The 19,937-nt window shown below is 39.2% G+C and overlaps 1 protein-coding gene across 1 annotated transcript; it reads right to left on the bottom strand.

The window, feature by feature from the left end:
- Window positions 1-376: 376 nt before the first annotated feature.
- plek2 (pleckstrin 2) lies at window positions 377-19,691 on the bottom strand. Its single transcript, XM_059955471.1, has 9 exons — window positions 19,604-19,691; window positions 16,468-16,632; window positions 15,878-16,059; window positions 11,986-12,077; window positions 8,535-8,722; window positions 5,312-5,413; window positions 3,950-4,033; window positions 3,388-3,469; window positions 377-1,292 (listed from the first exon to the last, which is right to left on the bottom strand). The coding sequence occupies exons 1-9, from the start codon at window positions 19,649-19,651 to the stop codon at window positions 1,165-1,167; spliced, it is 1,071 nt and encodes a 356-aa protein (XP_059811454.1). The 5' UTR covers window positions 19,652-19,691; the 3' UTR covers window positions 377-1,164.
- Between the last annotated feature and the right edge of the window lie 246 nt (window positions 19,692-19,937).

Genomic DNA, 19,937 nt, shown 5'->3' with positions numbered 1-19,937 from the left:
ACTAGTTTCAGGAAGGCAATACAGAGTGGGAATCCTGGCTAATAATTCCTCATGAAGCTAAGAGCATTGAAATCACCAATCTCAAACTCACCACCTAATCACTTGTGCACATTAACAACATGGTATAGTCAAGGGATTGAATGCAGGATCATTCAGATTTGTACTGCTTTTACTATTTAAGGCAATGAGAAGCAAATTCCAGCAAGGATTTCTACAGCATCTTTGTTTTCTGCTCCAAGTAATCCTATCTTGATAGCAGTGGAATCAAGCAGAAAACACTGCTCTGGAGTAATGTACATTTTCTGCTTGATTCCACTGCTATCAAGAATATAAGCAAAGTTTTTGCTGATAGTAAAAATGCACCGGCCAAGTTGATTCTGCTGGTTATCATTTCAGTTGAACAACTTAGAAGAGAACACAACTAATACTCCCAATTCCCAACTCCCTACTTTGCTTGCTGCATGTCCCACTGGCTACATCAGTTGAGTGAAGATAGGCCCGAGATGAGAGATAAGCCAACTGCTGCCTGTAATCAGTATAATATTCCTTTAATTACACTCAAAATTGCAGGCCAATTTTGTTGTGCACTGAGTAATATTTTAAGAGCTCAAAATTAGAGGAAAGCAAAATCCAAATGCATCAGTTATTTGCACTTGATATTTACATGCAGATACACATTAAAGTGGTAATAATAAAAACTCAAAATGATACTAAGAAGATTAAAGTGCATTAACAATAATTTGGAAAAATAAATAGTGACATAAAGGTCAGGCTTTCTCCCTTGTCTGAGATTGCACCTAAAGGCATTATTGACGTGAGTACAGATGTTAGAAGCTTTAGACTGTTGTCAGATTCATCTTCATAGAAGAGTTACAGGCAGAGAAGATTACAACACCCTGGTATCCATCCCACTTTTGTATCCAAAGTCCATCATATCCATTCGTTCTTCCAGTAGCACACCCCAAAGTCAGTGGATGTATTTTTCTTAATGTGCTAGTCAGAAAAGTAACACATAGGAAATGTTTACATATTCAAGACGATCTCTTCTGTTGATGTAGAACTACTTAGAGAAGACCAACTATGATGAAACCGAAGATCATTGAAATAGTTTCCCAGTTCATCTCTTGGGTTCTACTGCCCAACTGAGGACATTTGAACAGACTTTTATGTTACTTGCTTGATTGCCCGAATCCACTCAGATCTTTCCGCGTGGGAGCCAGCTTGTATATAATAATGCACATCATTTGTCGTTATGATCTTGAAGAGGTTGCCCTGAACATTCCCCTTTATTCCTGAAATATTAACAAAGTATTAACAAAATATTAACAATTTATATCCTCTGCATAAAAAAATTCATTATGTGGCCCAAGTTCTCATATTTAAAAATATTTAAGGGTAGCACTGTGGGACGGTTAATAAAGCTTGCAGTTCTAGTGACCCAGACTCCTGACATCTGGTGCTGTCAAAGTGGAATATTCACATTCTCTCTGAGATCACGTGGGTTTTCTCTGAATACTTAGGTTTCTTCTCACACCCAAAAGACACAGATTGGCAGGATAGTTGACTACTATAAATTGTCCCTCGTGTGTGAAGGGGCTGGAGATGAGAATATGGGTGGAATAAATGGGACTGGGGTAGGATTTGTGCAAATCAGTGCTTGATGATAACTGTAGACCAGGTGGGCTGAATGGTCCAGTTCTGTGTTGTAGTACTCTAAATCTACTTACTTTAGTCATAATCAACGTTCATAAATGTTTGGATTCCATAGGGATTTGAAAAATGTCTAAATAATGCAATATATTGGAAATACTCAGCTGGTAAGCCAGCACCTATGAGCAATGAGGTGAAGATTTCAGGCCAATGATCTTACATCAGAACTAGGAAAATTGGAAGTTGAACACATTTTAGATTAGTGAGTCAAAAAAAAAAATCAGGGGAAGTCTATGATTCAAGTATTTTGATTCATCTTTGTTGTTAGAGTGCGCATCTCCCTTAATACTTTGGCTGAAGTCAGTCCCTCCACTAGCTTAGTTACCACAGTCACAATGATAAAGTCCATAAACTTTTAAAGTAACATTTATTGTTCCTTATGAAATATTTAAGTTTTGCATTTTGCAATAATGCTTCCGTGTAGTTATATTGAGATTGATGGATGTCAATGTAACCTTTGGACACTAAACGCTACTAGCAACTATTGTTTATTGTATTGACTCTTAATTTTTTTTATTTGTTCTTTAGGCGTACACGCCTCCAGCAAGATTACAATTTCTTTAGATGCTTTAAGAAAGAAAGTCATGGTGAAATGGGAATTCATCAGGCATAATGACACAACACATATTTTTGATGGGTCGACTGAGAACCTCTGGAGGGGTTCCTGTCCCACTGGGTGCTAGTGCATTGTACCAAGGTAATACAGAATGTGCTGGAGGGCAAACGGTGCACCAGACCTCATTCTCCCTCTGGAATCACTTGCATACATTGTTGGTTTCTGAGGGACCCGAGCCAAGAGGCTGAATATAAAGATATAAAACAGAATAAGGCCATTTGACCCATTGAATTGGTTCTGCTTTATGCTCTGCATCTAGTTCCCTGCTTTTAAAAACCCAGGACAAGTGTATCTAAACAACACACACAAAATGCTGGTGGAACACAGCAGGCCAGGCAGCATCGATAAGGAGAAGCACAGTCGACGTTTTGGGCCGAGACCCTTCGTCAAGACTAACTGAAAGGAAAGGTAGTAAGAGATTTGAAAGTAGCTAACTTTAGATACAGGTGTTTCTAACTCAGTTCTATTCTTTCCAATGGATTCATGTCTGAATGCAAAAAGATGAACAGGCAAGTGTGTTTTTTTTTAATATTGTATAGCTTTTCATTGTGGTTCTTTAACATTATTGAAATATTTTAACTCTCTTTAACTGCCTCTGATTATCAAGGTCATCAGCAATTGTGCAGCTGCAATAGATAAGTACAGGGCAGCCAATAACCCAGGGAGTAATATTCATTGTGAAGTCTGGATCACGCATGATCTGGCCCCAATAATTTTCTTAACAAATGAATGGCGTGCAAGGAAGTTATTAAGATTCAGCGGACCTTCTCCAAGCCAAGCTGGACAGATGTTCTGGAATGCATTTCTCTAATGAAAGCAATTGAACTTTAATGATAAACTAAAACAATTCATAATCATTTTTCTTTCTAGTGGCTACTCATAAATTACCATGGTCTTTGTAGCTGAATTGGAACTTGATTAAATGTAGTCCAGCATTTTAACCACTGGAGTAGTGTATTCTTTGAAGCAATTCATTATGGTTGCTCAAAACATTCATGCCCAGTTTGCTGAATTTTAACTCTATCATAACCTGTTTCTAATACCAAGAACACAAACCTCACCTGGTGGAATTCCATTGTCTTCCAATGCAGATACCAAGCAACCTCGGAGTGACATGCCTCCAACTGGTTCATTATTTTTTTCCTATTGATGCAAAACAGTTATTGCAAGTCAGTGGGTGGCAAAAACTTGAAGTAATTAGGTAGACATATTAAAAGTGCCAGGAACAAATGTTGGGTCAGAATTATACTTTTAGCTTTCTTTGTGCACATTATATTTTCTCCACTACAATGATTGTTTCAGGTTTCCTTGTGAAGTTACTGTGAGTGAGTTAAATTTTCACATGTTCTTTCTTTGCCATTGATGAATCTCTTCATCCAGCCATCCAACGTCAGTAATCAGTATTAAATAAAGATCTAAGGTGATGCAGCACGGAAACCTCAATTCACGATTGAAGCATCAAATAACTTGTCCCCAACTAGATCTGGACACAGATCTGGATTTGGCCATCAATGTAAAGAGGGAAATGTAGAGATGTATAGGCACAACTTCCTTCTCCTGATCCTGAGGTGGCATGACAGAAGCAGAAACCTATTCTCACTGTAAACAGCAGATAGCACATACCTTGCAGGGATCATAGTAATGTAGATGTGAAGGATCTTCCCTCAGAACAAATCTTCTCACTTTCCAGTTCTTTCTTTTGTGTCCCTAAGTACCACACACAAAAATCATGTTTAGGAATTTGAAAAATGTGCAGATAAAAAACAACAATATTTAACTGATATTATTTTCTTCAAGGTTTATTGTTGGTCAATGATATTCTGTAAAGTCTAAGCTTGCTAGGTTTGTCTAAGAACATTTTACAGATTATAGTATTCAGAACTTGTACACATATTACAAGTAAAAGCTAAGCAGATTTAGGAATGTAACACCATGCACTCTGACAAATACTAAATTAGTTCCCACATGGACTCTTCTAACAACATTAGGAATAACCTTGACTTTGAGCAACAGTCTACAGAATCTTTGTGACTGGTTATCACAGTCAAATTTTTAAGGCAAACACTCTTTAGGAATGTGTGGTCCCCTAGTCTGGAGCTATCTCGACACTCCTAGAACCTACATTTGGTCCCACACATGCTCCATCTTTAGTGATCCCCTAATCTTTCTCTTGTAGGCATTGTCTTCCTTGCCAAGGATGTTGGCCTCATGCTCATGTAGACCAAGGTTTGGCCTATTAAAAAAACAACCAATCAGGAATAGGCAATTCATATCCAGCCAATCAGGATTGAGCATTATGCTCCGTCCATGCTCTGTTTGCTCAAGAAGGTATATAAGGAGTCTATAGGGGGACATCATTTGATGAGCTTGTGTCTGAGGAAGATGATTGGGTTTACTGGTGAAATGTTGCAATTAGTTTCTATAAGTATGTGACTGTTAAGGCCAAAGAATAGTATAGATAGATATGAGCAACAGTGTAACATTAACAATATCATTAAACATTTCCTTCAATTATTGTTCCATTGAAGTCCATTGAAAGGACAGAACTGGAACTACATACCAAACTAACCACTACCACCACTCCACTACTTCCTGAGATGTGATAACAGAGCATTAGCAGAACTCTTCCAAGGTACACCTCAAAATAGTCATCCTTTATATAGAAACAGGCTGTCCAATGAGTTCTCATCATTTCCTTATCTGATATATGCATGTTTTCACATGGTACACAGGGATCACTGATCACTGGTTATAATTTCCCGTGACCTGGTCGATCAGCACTGACTGGGAACTGCACCATAATGTTTCAGGTCTGGATTACTGAATTAGTTTAAAACTAAAGCAGTTAGCATATCAACTCAAACATTTGCACTCAGATATTAGGAGGAGCTAACTAAAAATAATGATCTTACATTTTCCATTTATTTCACAATATTCACACATCAAGCCAATGAACGATGTAAACCTGAAACCTAACTACCTTACCTGTTTCATCAAAAACCCTTGCTTAACAATCTTGCCGCTGAGATCCATGTGTGGTATTTCAATTTTATCGCTTGGACTATCTGTCTTCTTCAAACTTCTTGCCTATAGGAAATGCAAATTACAATAGTTTCAAAATTAGAACCAACCTCCTTCCCAACCAGCCACCTACACATATTTCACAAAGAGTTAATAGAATAATGAGATTGCACTTCAAACACAGCATGGAGACTGTATATGTTTTGTAACCCTAGAAACTAATCAAAAGATAAACACAGGAGCAGGATCTTGGCCGCTTTGTTTCTCTTCAGTGAGCTGCTCGTATATGACGTGCTGGCATAATGATGTATGCCATTCAGGTTCTTCTTACATATAAACAAAAATGAATTGTGTAAACAAACAAACAATATATTAACTTATATTACTGAGATATTGAATACACTACAATGCACCCTGTTTAGCTATAAATTCCAACTCAATATAGAATGCATCTCAACTCATATGTAACATATTGCTCTTTAGTCTCTCTCTCTCACTCACACACACTCTACACAATACACTACTATACAGACACCCATAGCATAGTTCAGCATAGTAGATTTTAGATTGTCCCATTCAAGCCTCATGATTTAAAATCGCTGAGGAGGGTTTTGTACTCTTGTTGGAAGGTGAGACGTGTAGCTGTGAAACAATCTCAGATTCTGGTGCCTCGTCCGTGGTGATTGTAGGAGTAAACTCTGGGACTGCCGGTAGTGCTTCTGACAGCTCTGGACCCCTTTCTTCTCTAACAATTGACTCTGCTCTCCTGAACTGATCGATGTGTTGTCTCCAGATGACATCAGACACAATCTCCACTGTGCAGGAGAGTGGTCCAGTTCTGTCCTTAATCTTGCCAAGTACCCACTTTTGATCACCTCTGTAGTTTCTCACTGGACTGCTTGACCAGTAGTGAAACATTGAAGCTCCTTGTTTGAGGAGCCCTCAATTTGTCTCAGCTGTTTGCCCTGCAAACTCCTTCTGGGATTGTGTTTGAGGAGATCCAAGTGTGAGCGCAAAGGATGGCCAAGGAACAGCACAGATGGTCAGTGTGAGTGTGCTGCATTGTGAAATGCAAAAAGGAAATTGGTGAGCTTCTGATTCAGTATAGTGTGTTCTGCCGACATTGCTCACAGTATATTCATCAGACTCTGAACAAACCCTTCTGTCAAACCATTTGTAGCTGGGTGGCACAGTGCAGAGGTATTATGTCTTATTCCATTCATTTTCAGGTATAACTGAAGCTGTTCCTCCACAAACCAGTGTACATTCTTATTCGGATATCTGCAGGCTTCAGTGCAATATCTTTGATCTGTTGTTCAAACTCATTTTATGGAATGACTGAAACAGCCGAGACAGTGTCCAATTCAATTTTAATTAATTTGCCATTCACTTCTGGTGTAAGCTATATTGCACGTGTCTTGTCAGCTTTCACATTATAATATATTTTAAAACTTCTCTCCCTTTCCAAAGAAAAATGTGCTGTGTTTTAACAGGCAGGTAGTCATCCAGAGTTCATTTTAAAATTCCTCATTGTGACTGTAATATTTCCGAACTCCACAGACCAATCAAAGGCAAAGCATAGGAGCCAGGATCTTGTCTACTTGGTTTTTCTTTAGTGACGCACTCACAAGTGACATATGCCATTCGCGTACTTCTTACATATAAACCCCAAAATGAATTATATTAACAAAGGAAGCTTAATGTCCATTGAAGCTAACTTGGCATCTAATGAGCGTAAAGAACTGTTAATAGTGAGCAATTTAAATAGAATCATTAATGACCCTTCTTTATTTCACCTATCCACAGATGATCCTACCAGATGATCCACTTCATAATACCAAAAAAATGTGTGTTTTAATAGCAGCAGGATCAGCCATTCTGCCACTAAAACTAAATACTTAAACAAAATGATAAAGGAAGCAAAGAGAAGATGAGATATTTGTTTCACAGGAGATTACGTTCTAGTCTGTGTCATTTGAACTTGAAATTTGCAGGGTAACGGATAAGGTGTAGAAGTAAGCACAAGTAAAAGAGCCTGAATGGCCTCCTTTATACTCTTTGAAACTACAATCTCTGCCCCACAAATATAACTGATGTACTCATTGAACATTTCCATTCACTGACTTGCCCACTAGATGAAATAATTGACAATAACTTACATCAGTTGTACAAATTACAATTTTTCAACCTCAGCATCAAAAAAAAATTCTTTAGAACATGCAAGGGGAAACAAAGCAACAATAAAAGACATGCGATTTTGGAACTGAGAAAAGATAGTGTTTGGAATCTAATTGTATTAGTCATGCCTCATCTGATGTGTCCAGGTATTCTAATGCCTCACCAACCGTTAGCTTCTCAACAATGCCTGTGGAATAAATAGATTGCAGCCAACACAGGTTTCTGGATTGAGGATATCAGTTACATCAATCTGCACCATCAACTCAGATTCCCTTCTCACACAGATGCCCCCTGACCTAATGAGCATCACTTTTATTTCATGCAGTACATTTACAGCAACCACTGTGTTCTGTGTCCCACAGTTCAACATTATTTACTTCCATCCAAACTGCATCCCTACCTCCCTTGCCTGTCCTCATTCATTTCTTTGTACTTGCCTTCCCAGCAGACTGATTAGGCATAAAGAACAAACCTTCCCCACCCTTGTGTCGCTCACATTTGTGTCAGGTGGTCTGCACCCAATCACAGATATTCCTGTTTTTTTCCTCTATTCACTTCCCTTCTCTGCAACTTAAAACATGTTCATTTTCTAATTTTCTTTTTTTGAACAATATTCTTTCTGCTTGCCTCTTCAAAATTGTCTTCCTGCTGCCAATTCAAACAGAATCTGTTGGGTGACGACCATTAGAAGCCACAACAGCCAGTCCCGTAGCCAGTCAGTCAATGAGATGGATCCCAATTGCAAGGGTGAAGATGGAATGTAATTACATCACTAAACCTGTGGTTGTTCCGCAGGGACAGTCACTGATATAATGGCTCAAGCTGTTACTCAAATTGTAAAGCACAGTGTTCTCTCTGGCTGCTGCCTGCAGTGCCTGACAGACTTACACCTTATCTGGGGCATCCTGAACTATGCAAGGGACACCAGAGCAGTAGCAAGACCACTGTAGAAGAGAAAATGAATGCACAAAACCAGGAAAACCACTGCTGTGCAGTGCAGGAAACTTACAAAACAGTACAGTGCTGTGGAATCATCAAGGAACTGCTCTGTGCTGGTGATATTCAATCTGGCTTTTGTGCTTTTATCTCCAACTGGTTTGATGAAATCATCTTCAGTTAGAAGGGAGGCTATAGTAACAGCATCCGAGCGGGAATGGGCTATGTTTCTGGATACCAGCCAGTCAATCACTGTTGAACCTTCAGACAGAAAAAAATGAGGTAAGAGATGATTAGCCCCTCTCACTAAAATGAGTCCAGAGACTTGCAAAGAGAACATTGCATTCAATAAAGAATCAAATTGTTGATTGAAGAGTGTGGGATTGTTTCCCAAGCAATTTGTAAAACTAGATTGGTAGAAGGACTGCACTGCCAAAGTCGATAATGTTTAGGAAAGGTGCCTGTATGAACAAGATGAAAAACCATTGAGAAAACTCCCCTTGCTCCTTCACCCCCAACAAATGTTTGAGGCTTCCCTCAATGTTTGCAAGAATGTTCTATCCAAATGCCATCTACTCTCATTCCCTCCACTGCTTTAATCAAAATGATTATTATTGTGATCAAAGTATAGAAAATATATTAAAAGCTAAATTAATATGCATATTCTCATTCCATGACAGGGATATGGTTTAATCCTGACATCAGATATTATGGGTTAACAATTGCACATTCTCTCCTGTACTGTCTGAGCTCCCCTTGGACGCTTGGTTTCCTGACATATTTCAGAAGACATCTTGTTGGGCTGATCAGCTTCTGTAAGTTACCCATTACAGTAGGTCAATGGTTAAAGAAAAAGGAATCAAATGGGAATTGATGGGCATGTGCAAGAGGGAACTTGCTGCAGCAATACTGGGAAATGAGGCGTGGGGAGGGAATGGAACTGATAACTTTCCTAGAAGTTGGCATGGACACAAAGGGCCAAATAATTATAGAAATAAGAAAAGTATAACACAACTAAGCTTTAATAACAAATTCCTGCAAAATGACTAAAATTCAGATCTTATATTTAAGCAAGGTAACATTAATTGTAATTGGAAAACTACCAAAACAGATTTATACTCCTGTTCTTTCTTGTAAAGTTATCTTACTAAATCCTTATTTACATGCATTGGAATATTGCGTCACTGGAGTGAACCAGGATGCACATGCTTGTGGAACTCTGTCAGACTCCAGCTGCATGCTGAACTTTTGTCTGGGCAAGTCTAGTGCTGATCTTTTCAAGCATTTGTTCCCCCCCTCCAACCCCAAAAAAACAGTTCTCAGAACTGGCAGAGAGCAGTGAATCTAGACCAGTTGCCTGGCAGCACTGCAGAGACAACAGGAGAAATTCAAAGCTGACTGCTAGTTGAAGGTCATGCAGATGTCAACATCCATTCACCGGTGAAGATCATGCCAAGTGACTGGGTGTCAAGATTCTGAGCCCACGCAGACTGTGTAAGAGAAAGAAGCTCCAACAAGACGAACCCCGTCAATTTTGTTCTTAATTGCAATTAAATCATACCCCCCCCCACAATTTAGTAAGAGCTTTCCACCAACAATGAAATCTAATTCTACTCCCTGCCCCCCCTTACACACTTACAATCACACTCACTTATCTGAGCAGTTTCTTGACTGTTTTTTTTCCCCCAAAAAGCAATTCATTCAATCCCTCTTTATTCAGGTTTCTGGACTGCAATACCTAGTTAAGCCTTTAAACACCAGAATCAACTGAACTGCAAGAACTTGCTCATTTGTGTAATTTTTAAAATTCAATTGGAAGAGATGGAGCTAGGAAAATTAACATGAAGATTATTCATGGTTGTTCATAAAAATTTACATTTCAGTCTTTGATCATACTGTTTCCTTCCAAGAATGGAGGTCTCAGGAAATTATGTGGGATAGTGGGATTGTTCTGAATGCTGGCATAGATTCTATGGCCTCCCTCTCTCTTTAAAGAAATATTTAAAAAGTCAAATGGCTCATCTTGTGAAACCATAGGTTGTTTGCTGTTCCTTTCTATGCCTTGTGCCACATCAGGCAGCAACCTTGCTGTATCTTTAGCATTTTGTCTGTTTTCTTATGAGGTTGAGTTGCTAGCTCATTGCTCAACCCAGCACAGATGGAAAATGTTAAAGGAACCGGCCGGATTCAAACCCAGGACCACTTGCCTCAAAGTTCAGTGCAGATGCCTCCAACACTACCAGCCGTCTAAACCATAGGTTGTAAAAACAATTATAAAATTTTAGTGTTCTTTAAATGTGGCTATTTCTTAGCATAGATATAAAATAAGATATAATAAAGTGCAATTTTCATTCTATAAAAAACTTAAATAGAACCACAGCTAAAGTATTCTGTGAAGCTTTGGATTCCACATAATAGGACAGATGTGTAAAGGCTGAATCTGAGCTGAAAGTGGCTGCCGGGTATGAGAAATTCCAAAATTTAAAAAAATGAGGATCAGAGCTATTATTTCCTGAGCAGAAGAGATTAAAAGGTAGCTTGATGAAGTTGTTTATCGTTATCTGTAGATGAGACAGTGGATAACAACTGACTGTTTCCTGTGGTCGGGTAGCTAGGATGAAGTGCACACAGATTGTAAAATAAATATCAGAGGATTATGTTAGTTTACAGGATAAACATTTTACCAATGCTGAGAGTCTGAGGAATTCGCTTAATGACTGAGGCAGAGAGCAAACCAACATATCAAGATTATTGGACTGATGACTGAAGGGGAGGAAGAAAGAGATACGGGAGAAGAATAGGCAGCGGGTATCAGACCTTAGCATCGTATCCAAAGGCTTTGTATCCCTCCCGTGAGTAAGGTATCACTATTCAAGTAAACTTGAATTCAAATAATAAGGCAGTGCCTCCAGAAGGTGGCATTCCTCATTAAGGACCCTCACCATCTGAAACATTACCCCCACCAGGGGGCCTGAAGACCTGCACTCAATATTTCAGCAATAGCTCCCTCCCCTCTGCCATCAGATTTCTGAACAGCCCACGAACACTACCACACTAATCCCCTTTACATTATTTTTAGCTGTAACTTGTATTTTATTAATGTATTGCACTGTACAAGAACAAATTTCACAACATGTCCATGGTAATAAATCTGATTCTGGTTGCCTCTCGAAATGGCTGACAACCGGTAATGATATGGGGATTACAGAGATATCCGTGATTCAGACATCTTTCTGAAGGAAACGTCATCCTGCCTTTGATGGTTTATCAGTCGATGTAACAGGAAGCTTTGCAGCTGTGAGATATCGGGAGAGTAAAGCATTGGGCTTGGTTGTGTCGAAACACTCAGTGCCAAAAACTAATCCATGTGAAAAATGAACATTTTGACGTGCTACCCAAAGAGTGCTGCTAAACTGGAGCAAGCCTTATTCATCCCTATCAGATCAGGAGCAAAAGAAATTCTTAAAAAATAATAATAAAGCAAGATTTGATTATTCCTCAGGTTCCCACGTTCTTTTCCTTACCGGCGAAGCATTGTTTGTAAGTGTTCCCATATTCTCCATTTGTCATCTCCTTGATCCCACTGTTGCTTTCTTTCATTTCCCTGATTAAGTGACTGTAAATTAAATAAATTGTGTTATTTTTTTGCACATTTCCCAATGCAGTTATTTCAGGTCAAGCATCAATTGCCCTTTCCTACATGCTCGAAGAGTTGACAAGTTTAACAAAACATTGCAGGAGAAGATATGGAGCCTCATACAGGCCAGCACTTTGAGTTGAACAGAAGATCAATGGTCATTTTATTGACATTAACATTTTAAATGAAGTGACTTCTCAAAGGGCATTAGTGAGAATTGAACTCAGGGTCTTAGGGATATTCATCTAGCTCTCAGCATTCGAGTTCATTACTCTTCATCTCCATATTGTTAATCCAGCAGTATCTGCATACCTAACCATCTAGAGAACAGAGTCAAGTTAGACTAATCTGAACTACAACTTTCTTTCTGTTGTTATGGTTAAAACAGTACTGAAGTTATATTGATAAAACAGAATCATATCAAAAGAATCCAGTTTAGTTTATTTCCTCCTCATTGCACCAAAAAGGGATTACATTGAATAAATGTGTTACTTAGTGACAGTAATTAAAATACTAGAAATCTTAGAGAAGTTAATGGGAATAAATTTAAACGAATCCCATGGATGTGATGGCCTAACGTGCAGTTCCAAACAAAGTGACTGCAGAGACAGTGGATGCATGGGTGATGAACTTTCAGACTGCCCCTAGTTCCTGGAATAGCTGAAGTAGATTGGAAGGTAGCAAATGTAATCCTGCTGTTCCAAAAATGCAGAGAAGAAAGAAAATTGGCAAAATAGGCAATTTAAAATCATAAATTGGTTAGCAGAGTCAGTCCATAGTTGTATGAAAAGAATCTGATGCTTAACCAATCTAACATATTTTTGAGGATGTCAGCAGGTGGCTAGATAGGAGGAAGCGATGAATATAGCATTTCTGGATTTTCAAAAGCCTTCCATTAATTAGAGTCTCATTAGGTTAGAGGTAATACATTACTATGGATAAAGGATTGGTTAAAGTTGAATTAATACCTTTGAGATCCTGTTTCATTACTCCCTATGCTCACTGCACAGGGTCTCTCTCCCCCATTCTATCTATGTCATTGGTTCCAATGTGCACTATGACCTCAGGCAGCTCACCCTCCCCCTTGAGAATGTTCTGTAGCCTTTCTAGTGAGAGATGAATATCTAGGTGTATTTGTGGTCATCTACATGCATAGCATTACACTTCTCCACATTGCTCACCCTTCTAATGTGCCCATATTCCAATGCAAAACTGTTGTCCCTGCACCACAGTTCAATTTCCCACCTAGCTTCGTGCTCTCAATAGAAGTGGATAAAAATATAGAGTGCTATCCATGTCATTGATGTAGACTGTCAACTGCAGTGCCCCAATGCCGATCTTTATGACAGCTTCAAAGTGACCCCTATACTCTTGATTTGGGTTACTTCTGGTGCTTCATGCTTACCTGGACAGAAACAGAAATATAGAGCTCGTCTGGCTCAGGAGCTGGAGCAGGAGGCAAGGTTTCAGGTTCTTGGATCATTAAAACCACTTCTGGAGCAGCAGTGATGAGAGTGATGGGATGTGCCTTAATTAGAGAGAAACCAATGTCCTGGCTGGGAAGTTTGCTGATGCTACTCAGGGGAGTTTAAACTAGTTTGGCAAGGGGATGGAACCAAAGCATGATGTCAGAAAGCAGAGGGATCGGGAGGAAGATTGATGCCTGGACTAGTAAGAACAGGCATAAGCAATGTCATTAATAACATGAGACAGGCATGTTGAAATGTGTATATTTAACGCTACTAGTATTAAAGGCAAGGGAGATTAACTTAAAGCATGGAATATACCCCAGGACATTGAGAGAAGCAAGGAATGAAAGTTCTGGGGCATTAACCTTGAGGACTCAAATGTAGAGAGATAGTGCACTGTTAATGACAAGACCCTTAACAATGTTGATGTGCAAAGGGCCCATGCCCTTGGTTGTACAGGTTGATTGGGTGACAAAGACGGCATATGGCATGCTTGCTTTTATTAGTTGTAAAAATGTTTTCAAGCTTCTTTAAGTTATGTTGCAGATTTATAAAACTCTGGTTGGGCCACTTCTGAAGTATTGTATTCAATTCTGGTCACCCCATTATAGGAAGGATGTTGAGGCTTCGGGGAGAGTGCAGAAGAGGTTTACCAGGATGCTGCCAGGATTGGACATGTTGGACAGACCTGGTTTGATTTCTATGGAGTTGTGGAGTTTGAGAGGAAACCTTTAGTATTTAGAAATCTAAATACTTAGAGGTATTTAAGAGACTTGGATAGACATATGAACATGCAGAGAATGAAGAGACATGGACATTGTGGAGCTTGAAGGCTTTTGTTTAGTTGGACATTTAATTACTAATTTAATCACATTGTGGGCCAATGGTACTGTGCTGTACTGCTTGATGTTCTATGTACAAGAAGAAACCTTTTTTTTAAAATGGTGTACAACCACAATATACATATATTCAAAGGATTAAGTGCCCATGTGCTTGAAACTCAAGAATGTAACATTCAGGTACAGCAAGGTATGAGGAAAGCAGATTAATGGGTTTTACTGCAGAAAGGATCAGAGCACAGATTTAACAAAGTCTTATAATTGTACTGGGGTTTCATAAGACACTACTTGGAGTAACATGAACAGCTTTGGGAATCCATATCCAAGGGTGGTTATGATGTGGTGCAAAGGCTTGCAAGATTAATTCCAGAGACGTGGCAAGACCAAGTCGTGTGAAGCTATACTTCCTGCAGTTTTAAATGGAAGTAGTTTCATTGAGATATGAAATTCTGAGCAAACTTGACAGGGAAACTACATTCCCCGTCTGGAGGGTCTAGAGCAAAGGGAAATGGGACCTAACTTTCAAAACAGATAAGGAGTTGTGAATCTTTGAAATTTTCTTCCTGAGAGGATTGTGAATACTTAGCTGTTCAGGTCAGAGGCGGATAGAATTTTGTTCCCCAAGAGTATCACAGATAGTATGGGGACATGTGAAAGGGTAGTCAAGATTCAGCCATCATCATAACAGCACAAAAGCCAAGAACATTTCCCACTGCTTTTATTGACTAACAAAATGATCGCAAAAAGGAGCTTTTGCATTTCTGCTGCCATTGAGGCACATTAAATGGAACTCTACTAGCTATTAAAATGCAAAACAGAAGAGATGGTAACACTACTATTATAAAACAGACCTTGCACAATTCACTGCATCTTTGGGGTCAAAACAATTAAACCACTTCTATATTTTCACTATCACAAACATTGTTTTGACTTACCTTATGGTGAAATTATGATTATGGTTAAGAGCAATGCAAATTGTAATTATCCCTGCCTTGATGTCTGGACTATAATCTGCTAGTAATCTGAGACAGGGCAATATTAGATCTGCAGAGCAGTAATTAATCTGAAATACATCAAAGATGGTGCAAGTAGATTCAATAGCACCTTTCAAAATAATATTGGACAAAGAATTAATCTGCAGGGCTGTGGAGATGGAGCAAGGGAATGGATTCATTAAATTGCCTAAGCAACTAGTACACAAAGACACAATGGGCTGAATGAACTTTTGTTTTGCTGAAGGCTCAACAGTGCAGGTTTCCTTTTTATAAAAAGTCCAACTCGTTTGTGCATAACTTATCCAATGTACTCCGTTTAGTTACATATGCAGTTGACATTCACAGTATACCTTACACAGGAAAAATGGCACTTAGCTTCCAGAATGAGTTGGCCACACCAGGTCAGGAAGCAGAGAATTCTTGGAAGTGGGAGGATAGAAACAGGATGACCCATGAGAAAGCGTAATGACACTTACCTCAGACAAATGTTTGTTGAAACTTCAAAGGATGCATCTGAAGAACTCGGTTGCTTTTGATGTTCTGGATTTGAGGCCTTGATCATGCTATTGATATCTTCAGCCCATGAATCTCGTTGCTCACGACAGGAAGCTTCAAGGAAATGCTCTACAGAATTCTTTGCCTTCAATTTTATCACCAGCTGTCAAAAAGATAAACAGATAATCAGATCTTTGTTTACATGTTCTTGTACTTTGGCAAAAATTGTCCAGATTCTATTAAATGACTACAAACTGCATTCCTCAAGATGTTAAATAACTGATTTTGCTCAAAAACTGAATAACTACATTGACTATGACATGTGGAAGAGAGTCACATTGATCAATCAGTTACCAAATTCAATGACTTATTTATGTTTTAAAAACTCAGTAGAGGCAGCAGCTGGAATGCTGTAAGACAAGGGATTATATTCTAATTAAGAAGATAAACAAATGTGGGCAGAATCAGAAAGAAATTGTGTAACTAGAATCTTAAATTGCATTGTAGTATTAGAGAGGTGGAAGAAAGAAGTTCATAAGCAAGACGAAGAAATAAGTTTCAACATTCTTACCGGTCTGTTTTCATAATCCAGGCAGGGACAATGGACTGTACATCCTACCAAGGAAATAATGCCCCTGGGACGAGACTCCTTCTTTCCTCCTTCAATTTTATAGTAGACAAGTTGATCTTTTGACAATACAAACCAGCGTGCTTTCCAGTTGTGCACAACATGACCCTGGAATTAAAGCAATCCAAAAGGAATTCCTAATCAGTAAAAACACCCTTAATTGCCATAGTTAGAATCATTATTAAAACTGATTAACTGACAGACAAAAGCATAACCTTCCATACTTGGTATTATCAACAATTTTATGGACTGGGGGAATACTCTTTCAATTTCAGTAATAGATTAAACAGTTACCAAATAGGTTATTTGTTATTATGAGGTCTTAGTCTACTCTCTGTTTTGTAGCCACACCTGTAGCAAGATGTATTTAACTCAAATTTAACCAACCTTAATGTGGGTCCTGCCCAGCTGCACAAATAATTGTGGCTCCTTGAACATGGGGAAAAATATCAAACAAACATATCCAATTTTACAGTGAGGAACAAAGGGGTTTTTAAATAACTTTCAAAACAGGCTATAATCTGACAGAAACGCTGGAGGGGCCGTATATACTCAGGCACAATCAAGTGGCCCCAAGGATTTAAATGGAGTACAAAGATCGCACAATGAATGACTTGTTTAAATCTAAAGGTCTGTCTATCTGTCTTCTCTGAGCCTCTATGGTCTGACTGTCTACAAGTCTTACAAATCCACAAAGTAGTAACAACCATTGTCCCACCATGACTGGATTCATTATCCAAAGCCACTAGAAATGTCAATGTCCATTGCCCAAATACTTGTTGGGGTGAAATTTATTTATCAGCCTTTCTTTCCAATATTTTTATTAATTTACATATAATACAGAGTACAAGAAAAATATATATATCAATACATTATACTAACTCACCTATAAAGACTCTTTACCCTATATTCATACAGATTAATTAATTTGTAACATTGAAATACAGTAATTTTATTATATAAAATATCTAACCCACTATCAAGACCCAAGCTGATGAATAAAGAAAAAAGGCAAAAATATCAGTCATCATCTGTGCTTTAACAGCAAATCAAAGGTTTTGAAAACAATTCAAAAAAGGTCCCCACAATGTTTGAAAGTCTTGGCTAGATTCAGAGATTGAACATCGAATCTTCTCTAAATTTAAACATGACATCACATCAGGTAACCATTGGGCGTAAATTGAAGGGGCCACATCTTTCCATTTAAATCGCTGAAATATTCAAAACGGCTGTCACGTCACCTGACTGTGATATTGATCAAAATATCAAACAAGATGGTACAGACTACTGCGCTGACACGGGAGGAACCATTTCCCGGTCTTATAGCACAATGAAGAAACAGGCAAATGGGTGGCACAGGGTCAGTCGATTGTTATCGGGATGACTTTTGAGTTTTGAAGGAGAGAGCAGGACAATTTTACAAGGATTGTTCATCTCTGCACATGGGAACAGACCCAGTGACCACCAGGGAAAACTGTGTTCATAGAGAATCATATATGCACCAGTATGATAGAGGGATCATTGAGTTTAGTATGAGTGTTTCTCAGAGGCTCTTTCACTTACAAATCCACTGATAAAACCTGAATGAATTCTATCAATTCTCGACTATTAACACCCGCTGTAGAGTGACAGTTCTAAAAAAAAACCCTAACATTGAATTCTCCTAATAGATATCAGAATAGGACCATTGCTCCAGCATGAGATGGCATCCGTCATACAGATACAATAAGCGCCCTTCTCTCGTACTCATAAAATCCCCCATCCTGGAATTCCTTACATCACACAGCTTCTGAACACTAATAGGGACAATCTGCCACACTTCATGATTCACTACGCCGTCCTCGTTCAAAGTCTAAAGCTGACAATCATTCTCCCTTCTCAGAGGCTGCCTGGCCAGCCGAGTTCCTACCGCAGGTCTTTTTTTGTACTCCAGCCGTCTCTTCCTTGTGCCTCAGTTATAGTTATTAGACGGTCTAATTGACAATGTACGCAAGTAGCGTCATCTTCATCAATAATTCCGAACGGCATTGACTTGTCCGTTACGGTATGTCTTTGGGAAGAACCACTAAATAGAGAACAATAATGAATAACCTGCAAGGTAAAAGGGAAGCGATGCACTTCAATGTTCCTCTTGTTTAATTGTGGTGTAATAAAAGGTCGACATTTCTAAACAATCGGTGAATGAACGAATTGCCTTGAGTCACCCTGACCAGCAGCCCCCAGTTCCTCCACTTGGTCGAGGTGACCTCAGCCACCCGCCTGTGTGAGCGAAAACCTGACAAATTCGCCGTCCTGGTGAGTCAGGTTAGGAATATACGTGTGTGTTGGTGGGTTTAAAATCGGCTCCGGCCTATGCAATGGAATATCCCCAGATGACTGCCCATTCCCGACCTCACATGAAGAAAGCACCTAAAACAGGACTCCGGGGACGTTGAAGACCGCGGCCGGAGAAGCGGGATGTGCTGGTTACAGGACAGCCACGCAAAGGAAAAAAAAACAATTCGGTCCTTCTCCCGCTTCTACAGAATAAGACCCTTTACCATCTCCAGTCTCGTCATGTGGTTAGGTAAACTACTGAAAGTCTGTTCCTTGATAAAAGAGGCTACGATTTTTTTCTTGCGAATTACTTAACAACATTTTACTTTCGCTGCATCTTGTGGTTCTTTTATTCGAGTCTGTTTAGAAAAGAACAACTTGCGGGCAACCTCGTTATCAGATCCTGGTACAGAAATTCCTAAACTCAGATAGTACGGGAGAATGTAGTTCCTGAGTAGGAGCGAGGGAGGGAGGGGGCTCTGGGGGAGTGGTATTCAGATGCTCCCAAGAAGCAAGGTGGAGGCAAAGTAAAACTGGAGATACCACGGTAAATGGGGGGGGGGGGGCAGGAGACGGGAAAAACAGTCAACATTTGCAGATTTTATGTTGTTGACGATTTTCTTAAAATCTAGCCCATCGTTTTATCTACTCATTAGAAATAGTTATTTTTCAATTACCGTAATTAACCGAGCTATTCATTATAAATGGTAAATAACAAACTGATTTCTCTAGATGAAATTTTTAAAAAAATAAGTTTCCTTACCCTTTTGACCAGGAATCCTTCTCTTATTACACTTGTTTCTCCCTGCATGTTGCCCGACAAAAGTCTGGACTCGCTCTGTGATCAGCAGTGTATTTTTAAAGCCTAAATACACCAGGAAATACCACGTCATGAAGACTGCGCGCCTCCTCCACACCTTGGGTGCAGCCAGCATGACTAATTCTGAGTAATCCTTGCCTACAAAGTGTTGACCGGCAGGTGTTGTAAATGGAAATCCTGTTGCTGCTGTAGAACAAAAGAATAAAGCAGCCCCCAGCCTGTTTCCCACTGCCCGGCAAGTCTGAGGAAAGTTTGTTAAAAGGTCAGAGAGTTGCTT

Source organism: Hypanus sabinus, chromosome 2 (assembly GCF_030144855.1).
Source record: "Hypanus sabinus isolate sHypSab1 chromosome 2, sHypSab1.hap1, whole genome shotgun sequence".
Lineage (NCBI taxonomy): Eukaryota > Metazoa > Chordata > Chondrichthyes > Myliobatiformes > Dasyatidae > Hypanus > Hypanus sabinus.
Note: the sequence above shows the minus strand (reverse complement) of the source record. Positions and strands in the feature narration are given on the sequence as shown.

Excerpts from the sequence above, each read along its gene's own strand:
- plek2 (XM_059955471.1), bottom strand. The coding sequence starts at position 19,651 with ATGCAGGGAGAAACAAGTGTAATAAGAGAAGGATTCCTGGTCAAAAGG. Across the intron at positions 16,633-19,603 it reads AAGGATTCCTGGTCAAAAGG|GGTCATGTTGTGCACAACTG; the intron begins GTAAGGAAACTT and ends CTTTAATTCCAG. Across the intron at positions 4,034-5,311 it reads AAGGGTTTTTGATGAAACAG|GGACACAAAAGAAAGAACTG; the intron begins GTAAGGTAGTTA and ends TGTGGTACTTAG.